Genomic DNA, 12,294 nt, shown 5'->3' on the forward strand with positions numbered 1-12,294 from the left:
ACCCGATTACTACAAGATGGTCCTTTCTAGCCATCCTGTCTCAACTCAAGGGGGGAAAAAACTGAGAAGAACCAGTGATGTTTGCAGTCCAGGGTCACAGGCTCAATAAAAGACTGAGACCTAATCATAGAACTGTAGAATGCTTCCCCATCCCTACAATTTATCAGTGCATTACTAAAGACGTATTCACCACAGTTGCTATTACCCAGTCCATCATGTCCACATTTTAGCAAAAAATCACAAGCCATTAACTAAAGGGCAAAAATTATTGTTTAAAGAGGCTGGATAAGCATCAGAGCCAGAGTCAGATGTGGTGGTAGTGTTAGAATGATCAGACCAGAAATGTAAAATAAATATGATTAATATGCTAAGGCAGTTATAGGAAAAAGTAGACAACATGCAATATAAGCAGAGAGATGGAAATTCTAAGAAATAATCAAAGGAGTGCTAGAGATCAAAAACACTATAGCAGGAATGAAGAATGCCTTCGATGGACTCAGTAGTAGAATAGACATAGCTGAGGAAATAATATCTGAGTTTGAGGACATGACAATAGAAACTTCCCAAACTGAAAAGCAAAGAGAAAAAAGGACTAAAAAAAAAAAAAAAAAAAAGAACTGTGGGACAACTACAAAAGGTGTGACATATACATAATTAGAATTCCAGATGGAAAGAAACAGAGAAAGGAACAGAAGCAACATTTGAAACAATAATGACTAAAAATTTTCCCAAATTAAAATGTCAGACATTAAACCACAGATCCAGGAAATTAAGAGAATACAAAGCAGGATAAATGCCCCCAAAACTACATATAGAAATATCAGATTTGAACATCAGAAAATCAAACAAAGAAAATATCTTGAAAGAAGCCAGAAGGAAAAACACCTTACCTATAGAAGAGCAAAGATAAGATTTACAGACCTCTCCTCAGAAACCATTCAAGCAAGAAGAGAGTGAAGTGAAATATTTAAAGTATTGAGAGAAGACAACCACCAACTAGAATTCAGTAACCTGTGAAGTTATTCTTCAAAAGTGGAGGAGAAATACATACTTTCTCAGACAAACAAAAATTGAGGGAATTTGTTGCCAGTAGGCCTGCCTTGTAAGAACTATTTAAAGTTCTTCAGGGAGAAGGAAAATAACATGTCAGTATAGGTTTATCTATCTTAACAAATGTACCACTGTGGTGTAGTGTGTCAATAGTAGGGGAGGTTGTGCATGATTGGGCACAAAGGGGTATATGGGAACTCTGTACATTCAGCTGAGTTTTGCTATGAACCTCAAACTGCTGTAAAATATGAAGTTTGTTAATTTTTTAAAAGTCAATTGCATTTAGGATCAAGAAGGAAATTGATGACTTTGGCAAAATAATTTTAGTGGATAAGGAAACTAGATTGGAATAGGTTAAAGAGTTATAGAAATTGAGGAAGTATAAAATATATAAAGAAGCAAATTGGGACAGAAACAATATAAAATGTGTGTGTGGAGGGGAAAGTAAATGTGTAAAACTTTTTAATGCAATTGAAGTTAATTTGTTTTCAGCTTAAAGTAGACTATTATAAGATGTATTATGAATGCCTTAGGTAATCAAAAAGCAAAAATCTGTGAGAGATACACAGTGATAAAGAGAAAAGAATCAAAGCATACCACTAGAAAAAAAACATCAATTCACAAAGAAAGACAGCAATAGAGGAAGAAAGGAACAAAGGAACTATAAGATAATCAGAAAGCAATTAACAAAATGGTGATAGTCCTTACTATCAATAAGTCTGCACCTCTCAGTAATTATTCTAAATGTAAATGTTTTAAATTCTTCATTTAAAAGATATAGAGCAGCTAAATGAAAAAAAAAAATAACAATATGCTGTCTACTAGAGACCCACTTAAGCTTTAAGGACACTAAGGCTGAAAGTGAAGGGATGGACAAAGTTATTCCATACAAATAGAAACCCAAATAGAACAAGGGTAGCTATACTTATATGAGACAAAATAGATTTTTAAGTCAAAAGCTGTAATAAGAGACAAAGAATGCCATTATATAATGATAAAGGGGTCAGTTCATCAAGAGGATATAACAATTGTAAGTATATACTCACTGAATTTTGAAGCACTGAAGTATATTAAACAATTATTTACAGATCTAAAAGCAGAAATAGGCAGCAGTGCAATAAGAGTAAGGGACTTCAATATCTGACTTTCAAAAATGGATAAATTATCCAGACTGAAAATCAATGAGGAAATAATGGGCTTGAACTACACTTCAGACTAAATGCACCTAACAGACATATATAGAACATTCCACCTAACAATGGTAGAATCCACATTCTTCTCAAGTGCACAGGAAACATGCTCCAGAATAGATCATATGTTAGGTCACAAAACAAGTCTTTAACAAACTTAATAAGATTGAAATTATGTCAAGTATATATTCTGGCTGCAATGGTATAAAACTAAAACTCAACAATAAGAGCAAAGCTGAAAAACTCAAATATTTGGAAATTAAACAACATACTTATGAAAAACCGATGAGTCAAAGAATAAATCAAAAGAGCTATTAAAAATATCTTGAGACAAATGAAAATGGAAACACAACATACCAAAACTTATGGGGTACATCAAAAGCATCTTTACAAGAGAAGTTTATAGTGATAAACACCTACATTAAGAAAAATTAAGACCTCAAGTAACAGCCTAATCTTATACTTCAGGGAACTAGAAAAAGAAGAACAAACTAAGTCCAAAGTTAGCAGAAGGAAGAAAATTAAAATATTAGAGCAGAAATAAATGAAATAGAAACTAGAGAGACAAAAAAATGATTAACTAAGCTAAGAGTTGGTTTCATTAAAAGATAAACAATTGAGAAACTTCTATCTAGACTAAGAAAAAAAGAGAGGTGACTCAAATTAATAAATTATAAATGAAAGAGGAGACATTACAACTGATACCACAGAAATGCAGAGGGTCATAACAGACTTCTATGAATAATTATATATCAACAAATTTGATAATTTAGAAGATATGGATAAATTCCTAGAAATGTACAACTTACCAAGACCAAATCACAAAGTAAGAGGGAATCTGAACAGACCAATAATGGCCAAGGAGATTAAATCAGTAATTAAAAATTTCCCAGCAAATAAAAGGAACCAGCTAGCTTCACTGGTGCATTCTACCAAACATTTAAAGAAGAATTAATATGAGTCTTTCTCAAACTCTTCCAAAAAGTTGAAGAGGAACACTTCCAAACTCATTTCTGAGGCCAGCATTACCATGGTTACTAAATTCAGATCAGGGCATTGAAAGAAAATTACAGGCCAATATCCCCACTGAACATAGATGTAAAAATCCTCACCAAAATGCCATCAAACCAAATTTAAGGATACATTAAAAGGACCATATACCATTATCAAGTGAGATTTATCCCTGGGACTCAAGGATGGTTCAACATAGGGAAATCAATTCATGTGATACACCACATTAACAGAATGAAGGGTAAAAACCATATGATCATTTCAACAGATGTTGAAAAGGCATTTGACAAAATTCAACATCCTTTCATGATGAAAACTCTCATTAAATTAGGTATAGAAGGAATGTACCTCATCATAATAAAGGCCATATATGACAAGCACATAGCTAACATCATAGTCAGTGGTGAAAAGTTCAAAGCCCTTCCTCTAAGATCAAGAATAAGAAAAGGATGCCCACTCTTGCCACTTCTATTCAACATAGTATTGGAAGTCCTAGCCAGAGCAATTAGGCAAGAAAAAGAAATAAAAGGCATCCAATTAAGAAAGGAAGAAGTGAAATTATCTCTGTTTACAGATGACTTGATCCTATATTGAAAACCATAAAGACTCCACCAAAAACCTTTAGAACTAATAAACAAATTCAATAAAATTGTAGGATACAAAATCAACATACAAAAATCTGTTTCATTTCTATACACTAACAAAAAACTATCTGAAAGAGAAATTAGAAGGCAATCCTGTGAGGTAATAGAAAAAATATATATACTGGTCTCTGCCCCCAGTTTCTGGCACAGAACTCCTAAACCCTTGTAATTTCCTAAGTGTAAGAATGCTAGGAGCATCTCTTTGTTTTAATATTTGGTCTTTGACCTCATTCCTGACACAGGACTCCTACAACCTTGTAAATTCCTAAGTGATAAGAGTACTAGTGGATATTTTGTTTTAATGAAGCAAATCTGGATGGGCTTCTGGATGGCTCCGGTACAGGGACTGGTCACCAGAAAGACGAAGCCATGATTAGAAGCTTGGAATTTTCAGCCCACAGCCTCCCCTTCTCCAGAGAGGGGTGAGGGGCTGGAAATGAAGTTAATAATTGATCATGACTATGTGAGGAAACTTCATAAAAGTTCCAATAGTAGAGGGTACGGAGAGCTTCCAGGTGGAGCACAGAAGCTCCTGCACTTGGAACTCTCCCAGACCTCACCTTATGTGTTTTTTTATCTGGCTGTTCATATATATCCTTTAATAAATTGGTAAATGTAAGTAAGTGTTTCCCTCAGTTCTGTGAGCTGCCCTAGCAAATTAATCAAACCTGAGTTGGGGGTGACGGGAACCTCTGATTTGTATCCAAATCAGACAGAAGTTGTGGGTAACCTACTACTCAACGATTGTCATCTGAAGTAGGATGGGAGCAGTCTTGTGAGACTGAGCCCTTAACCTGTGGGATCTGACACTATCCCCAGGAAGATAGTGTTAGAATTGAGTTGAACTGTAGGCTGCCTAGCTGGCGTTGTAGAGAATTACTTGTTGTGGGGAAACCCCCACACACATTTGGTGACCAGACTGTGCGGGTTTTGTGTGAGTAGTAAAGTAGACTCACAGGAGAAAGACTCATAAGAGGTAAAACAGGTTTTTCCTTTTAAAATCCCATTTACAATAGCATCAAAAACAATAAAATACTTAGAGATAAATTTAACCAAGAAAGTAAAAGACCTGTACACTGAAAACTGTAAGACATTGATGAAAGTATTTGAAAAAGACAGAAATAAATGGAAAGATAACCCGTATTCTTGGATTGGAAGAATTAGTGTTGTGAAAATGTCCATACTATCCAAAGTGATCAACAGATTCAGTGCAATCCCTATCAAAATTCCAATGGCATTTTTCACAGAAATAGAAAAACTATTCTAAAATTTGTATCGAACCATAATAGAACTGAAATAGCTAAAGCAATCTTGAGAAAGAAAATAGCTGGAGACATCACATTTCTTGTTTTCAATTTATATTACAAAACTATAGAAATGAAAACAGTATGGTACTGGCATAAAAAGAGGCACATAGACCAGTAAAGAGCACACACATAAACCTACACACATATAGCCAATTGATTTTTGACAAGGGTGCCAAGAACATAAAATGGGGAAAGGATAGTATCTTCGATAACTGGTAATAGGGAAACTGGATATCCACATGCAAAGGAATGAAACTGGAACCCCATCTTACATTAGTCACAAAAATTAACTTGAAATGGATTCAAGACTTACATATAAGACCCGAAACCCTAAAACTCCAAGAAGAAAACGTAGGGAAAAAGCTTGACATGGGTCTTGGCAATGATTTCTTTGATAAGACACCAAAGGAACACACAACAAAAGCTAAAATAAACAAGTGGGACTACATCAAACTAAAGAACTTCTGCACAGAAAAGGAACAGTCAGTAAATTTAAAAGGTAACCGACAGAACGAGTGAAAATATTTGTAAATCACATATCTTCTAAGGGGTTAATATCCAAAATATATAAAGAACCTATATAACTCAACAGCAAAAAGCAAAAAATTCAATTTTTAAATGGACAAAGTACCTGAATAGACATTTTCCCAAAGAGCATGTACAGGTGGTCGATAGGTACATGAAAATGTGCTCAATATCACTAATCATAAGGGAAATGCAAATCAAAACCACAATGAGATATCACCTTGAACCTGTTAGGATGGCTGTTATCAAAAAGCCAAAGCTAACAAATGTTGACAACGATGTGGAGAAAAGGGAACACTTATACACTGTTGGCGGGAATGTAAATTGGTACAACCATTATGGACAACCATATAACAGTTCCTCAAAAAATTAAAAATAGAACTACCATGTAATCCAGCAATCTCACTCCCAGGTATGTATCCAAAGGAAGTGAAATAAGTATCTCGAGGAGTTATCTGCACTCCCATGTTCATTGCAGCATTATTCACAATAACGAAGATATGGAAACAACCTAAATGTCCTTCATTGGATGAATGGATAAAGAAAATGTGATATAGATGTAGAAAATGGCATATTATTCAGCCATAAAAAGAAGGAAATCTTGCCATTTGCGACAATCTGTATGAACCTGTAGGGCATTATGCTAAGTGAAATAAACCAGAGAAAGATAAATACTGTATGGTATTGCTTATCTGTGGGGAAAAAAAGCCAATTTCATTACAGAGAATAGAACAGTGGTTGCCAGGGTCTGGGGGATGAGGAAATGGTGAGATGTAGGTTAAACAGTACAAACTTTCAGTTATAAGAAAAATAAGTTCTGAGGGTCTGACATTAGCATGGTGACAATAGTTAATAATATGGTATTGTATATTTTAAAAGTTGCTGAAAATATATTTTAAGCTTTCTCACAGTGCACACTCCACAAATGTTAACTATGTGAGGTGATGGATATGTTAATTATCTTGATCTTGGTAATCATTCCACAATGTATATGTATATCAAATTATCACTTGTATGCTTTAAATATATATATTATTATATTTGTCAATTATTCCTCAATAAAGGTGGGAAAAAAAGAAAAAAATAAAGTAAGGAAGTAATGATTATCTATAGAGATTAACTCTGATGGGAAATAGGGGAAAAGAACAGTAACTAGAGGGAGAGGCAGGGTCAGAGGAAATTTATTCTGTTTTGTTTTAAAGATGGGATATGTGGGGTCATTTCTGAGGGCTAATGGGAATAATAGAAGGAAAGAAGAAGGAATAGCTGAATGTAACTCAGTAGGCAACTGGAGCTCCCTGTGACCTAGAGATCTAGTTGAAGTTGACCTGAATTTCACTTTTTTAACCTAAAGCAATGAAGAATCTTCCACATAATTCTATGTTTTCTTTTCCATGCTTCTTTGCTTCCTCCTGGTTACATTTCCCTTTCCTGTTTCCATGCATGCTGTCTCAGTTTCATACTCCATCATCTCTCTCTCTCTCTCTCTCTCTCTCTCTCTCTCACACACACACACACACACACACACACACACACACGCACACCTTTCTATACAAATCAAGCATCTTATAATTTGTGTGTCACATGTTACATTAAATGCCATTTCTTATGCTCTTGCATGTTCTGCCCCTTCTCAAAAGCTGTGTTCCTAAGTTTCTCTTCCTGACTATAGCTTTACCATTTCTGGGATGCTGGTCTATGAGAACTTCCTTATATTATTTTGAAGAAGATATACAGATGGCCAATAAGTACATGAAAAGATGCTCAATATCCTTAGTCATTAGGGAAATGCAAATCAAAACCACAATGAGGTATGACTTCATATCCACTAGGATGACTATAATCAAAAAGACAGATAAGGGAATTCCATGGTGGTCCAGTGGTCAGGACTCGGCACTTTCACTGCTGTGGCCCGGGTTCATTCCCTGGTCGGGGAGCTACAATTCTGCAAGCTGCACAGTACGGCCAAAAAAAAAAAGCAAGACAGACAATAATAAATGTTGGTGATGATGTGGAGAAATGAGAACCTTCAAACATTGTGGTGTGAATGTAAAATAGTACAGCTGATTTGTAAAATAATTTGGCAGTTCTTCAAAATTTTAAACGTGGAGTTACCATAGGACTCAGCAATTCTACTCTTAGGTTTATACCCAGGAGAAATAAAAGCATACATCCTTACGAAAACTTAAACATGAATGTTCTTGACAGCATTTATTCACAACAGGCAAAAAGTGGAAACAACACCAGTGTCCATCTCCTGATGAATGGGTAAATAAAATGTGGTATATCCATACAATAGAATATTATTTGGCAATAAAAACCAATGAAACACTGATACATGCTACAACTTGGATGAACCTTGAAAAAACTGTGCACTGTGAAATAAGCCAGTCACAAAAGGCCGCATATTATATGACTCCATTTATAGGAAGTGTCCAGGATAGGCAAATATATAAAGACAGCCATAGATTAGTAGTTACTTAGGGCTGATGGGGATGGAATGGAGATTGACTGCTAGTGGTTATGGGGTTTCTTTTAGTGGGGACAAAAATGTTCTAAAATAGGCTGTGGTGATGATTGCACAACCCTGTGAATGTATTAAAAACCATTGAATTTTACCCTTTAAATGGGTGAATTTTATGGTGAGTTATATCTCAATAAAGCTATTTAAAAAAAAAAACAAACAGCTTCCCTATACTATTATATGGAGGAGAGAAGTCCTTGAAAAGATGAGGAAGGATGAGATCCAGAATACCAGTGGAGGAACTGGCATTTAAAAGAGGAGGGAGATTTCTATTGTGGTATACTTGTAGATATAGTGGTAGCAAGGCGGGTATTGTGCTTAGAAGGACCCCATGCTTCATTTAATGCTCTGTTTTCACCATCTTGACATTTTAAATAGCTTTTAAACATTGGGGCCCCACAATTTTATTTTGCACTGGGCCCCCAAAATTATGAGTCTCGAGTGAGTAGTTGGATGCTGTTTGATGTCTTTTATTGTTGCAGGGAAGGGTGAGCCAAAGATGTCAGTTGCAGATGGTAGAAGGAAGGAGGCTAGAGGTTTAAGGAAAATTGGGTGATTTTGAAATAGTCATGAGAAACTAGAGAAGTGTAGAAGAGGTGCCAATCTGTGGCTACTCCTTTTGAGTTTGTGGTGCTGTTGGTATGCCACATTGTATAATTTTCTCCAACACTTAATTGCACTGGCGGTACAGTGGATATTGATGTTAGGGTTCATCAGGCTGGGGATTTGTCAGGCATCTGTGATAGGAGGAGAAAGCGATAAGAAAGTAGTTATGATGATGGTTGGTGGTAGATAAGGAAGGAATAAGACAGGAGAAAGATCATGGAGGAGATAACATTGTAGGATCAGTAAATTGGAGATTTCAATGACAGGGAAGTTTATTTCCTGAAGATAATTGTGCGGGGGTTGGACAAATATAGGAAGCTATTTGAATTGATTGATTCTGTAGTTTCTATTGATGGCAAGGGCTAAGTTTGATCATAGAGTGAATGAAATGCCATGAGGGGAAAAGGTTATTGGAAATGCAGAGATCAAGCAACTTAGAGACCAGTTGGTTGGCTGGGTTATCCCCTTGGATGATGAAATTGCTGAGAATGATGACAGGAGTGAGAGAAAAGGCTGTATGCAAGGTGTGAAATCTTCAGTGAAAGAAAGGAGTTAATAGATGACAGTAAGTACCTCACTCTTTGCTCCATACCTTTGTTCTTTCTTTGCTTGGACTATATCAATACCTTATACCTCTTCTACTTCCCTCCCCTCCCCTTTCTTTATCATCCTCTTTATCCCCTTACCCTCAACTCAAAATCTTGTCATTCTCAAATTGCATTCTCCTCAGTTATGTTGCATATATTTAAACTTTGAATATTATTATACTTTATTTATTTATTTTAATTAATTTATTTATTTATTTTTGGCTGTGTTGGGGCTTCGTTGCTGCGCACGGGCTTTCTCTAGTTGCAGTGAGCAGGGGCTACTCTTCGTTGCAGTGCGCAGGCTTCTCATTGTGGTGGCTTGTCTTTGTTGCGTAGCATGGGCTCTAGGCACGTGGGCTTCAGTAGTTGTGGCACACGGACTCAGTAGTTGTGGCTTGCGGGCTCTAGAGCACAGGCTCAGTAGTTGTAGCGCACGGGCTTAGCTGCTCCACGGCATGTGGGATCTTCCTGGACCAAGGCTCGAACCCATGTCCCCTGCATTGGCAGGTGGATTCTTAACCACCAGGGAAGTCCCTGAATATTATTATAAACACATCTTGAAAGCATAAGACAAGTCACATAACTTAGGACAAGCAGTCACTGAACAGTTTTCAGTGCAGGGACTAGTTGGTAAAGCAATACACTTTCTTGTAGTTGCAGCTTCCTGATGTCTTAGAAAGGACTTTTTGTTTCTTAAATGAAGATTATTGCATAATAAAGATATTTATATAAATATATTTAATGTTTTCTCTAAAATTTAGTTTTAAATAGTGACAAATAAATAGATCTTATTATCATTATTCTTTTCACAGAATACTGTTTGGGAGATGTTACCTTAAATGTGGTAGGACAATTTTTTGAGCTGAGTAAATTTCAGACTATTTTGTCTTTCAACAGATTTTTTTTCCTTAAATATATTAAAATCCTTACTTTTTTAAAAAACACTTTTATCTTTAAGTTTAAAACTTTCTTTCAAGTTGAGGGAATTATAGATAGAAATATATATCCCATTTTAATTATAACAATTATAACACACATAAATATAAAACAATAAAAATAGGACATCTGAGAGATGATACAAATGTTTTTATAGCATTGTGAAATGTGTTTTATGATTCTGAATTTGTTTCAGCCTGAAAAAGATCCTGAACCTAGAGATACAAATTTTCAAACAACATTAAGCTCTCATCACCTAAATATCAAGGTTTCATCATCTCACCAGTGGTCTTTTGTAGAGAGCAGTGCAGGTAGATCAGTTGCTAAAGTTCTGCTGCCTCAGCCCCTCAAACCTGCGTTGGTAAGCACTGGCCTTTTATTGACTAATTTTTGAAAAGACTATAAAAAGAATATGTACTTATTAGGAAAATTTAGGTATGCATTAATGTCTTAGCAAATCTAGGAAAAAATGCAGAGAATCTGTATACTTACAGCTTTATACAGGCAGATGTTTTTTAAATGGATTGACTGTTGACAATTGTGTCACTTGAGACCACTGGGAAGAGATTATTCCGGCAGAATTAAGAGTTCAAGTGGCATATTGGAGGGGGTAATACCTGAGAAAGGAAAGCAGGGAAGAAGGAAGATTGGGCTGGAATAGCCTCAGTCTTCAATGCAGATCTGACAAAGGCTCTCCCAGTGGAGAGGTCTGGAGCAAGGATTGTCCATTACAGGAATATTATGTTGGGCTGCTATGCTTAGATGTTGGCTGAGGCTCGCCCAAGAAGATGATGGCCTCAACCTAAAAGCTGAAGCAGATTCTAAAGGTGTTGCAGCTGGGCACTATCAGCTAACTGCACTCCCTGCAGTGGAACAGCATGTATTATTTGTAACCTTTGCATGGCAATTCCTAGGGTAGAATAATCCCTATTGTTCAGATGAACAAATTAAAAGATTATATAGGTAATAAATTAGAGAACTAACATATTTAGTGTACTAGGTAAATATACCTATAATTTTTTTGATAAAATCTTCCTAATAAATATTCCAGATTATGTCTTGAACAACTAGTTTAAGAGATTTTAAGCCAGAAAGAAAGAGTTCAAGAAAGAAAAGACCAAAGAAAGAAAAAAGAAACCTAACACAACTTCCCTGTGATGTTCAGGTTTTATGAGTTTGGGTTCCAGGCTTGGCAGCATATAACGACACCTATTCAGAGATATATCATTTTTACCACAGAGAGTTCTTTTGTAAGTTGTTTGACCTAGCTCAAGACAAAAAATTCTTTAGTTTCCTGTCTAGTGTTTTAAAATTTAATTAGCATATTAAAATTTTATTACTATGACATATGATCTAGTATACTATTAAAATTTTGTTTGTACTGTATTAAGGTATTTTATTTCTTTCTGCTATTCAATTCCCTGTTTCACAAAATACTGATAGAACACAACTTCCAGTACTTCTGATAAGAAAAGCAGAGGCCTGTTAACAAGTACTCCGTCTTCACAAACAGCTGGTTTAATGGTAAGTGTTATTAGCATTTGGCACTTGTAGTATCTATTTTCTGGCTCCCTGTTCTTCCCATTATTCTATTTCTCTTAGACCAGGGGAATATCGCACATAGACAATAATGACTGTAATTTCTGTTGCATAAACATACTTTCACTGGAAGTACTCTATATACTGCTATACATGAAAGAAAGATTTCTTTCTTTTTAAAAAATTTTTTTTTATTGTGGCAAAATATATATAACATAAAATTTACCATTTTAACCGTTTTTAAATATACAGTTCAAGTACATTCACATTGTTGTGCAACCATCACCACCAACCATACTGAGAAATTTTTCATCTTGCAAAACTGAAATTTCATACCCATTAAACAATAACTCCCCATTCCTTCCTCCCCCAGTC

The 12,294-nt window shown here is 35.5% G+C and overlaps 1 protein-coding gene across 1 annotated transcript in view; it reads left to right on the forward strand.

Moving 5' to 3' along the window:
- MEIKIN (meiotic kinetochore factor) overlaps positions 1 to 12,294 on the forward strand; it is a 158,659-nt gene that overhangs the window by 58,962 nt on the left and 87,403 nt on the right. The window contains exons 9-10 of the mRNA XM_082457962.1: positions 10,577 to 10,741; positions 11,824 to 11,904. Coding sequence (XP_082314088.1) covers positions 10,577 to 10,741; positions 11,824 to 11,904 — 246 coding nt within the window. The remainder of the gene's footprint in view (positions 1 to 10,576; positions 10,742 to 11,823; positions 11,905 to 12,294) is intronic.

This window comes from Balaenoptera physalus, assembly GCF_965194825.1.
Source record: "Balaenoptera physalus genome assembly, chromosome: 3".
Lineage (NCBI taxonomy): Eukaryota > Metazoa > Chordata > Mammalia > Artiodactyla > Balaenopteridae > Balaenoptera > Balaenoptera physalus.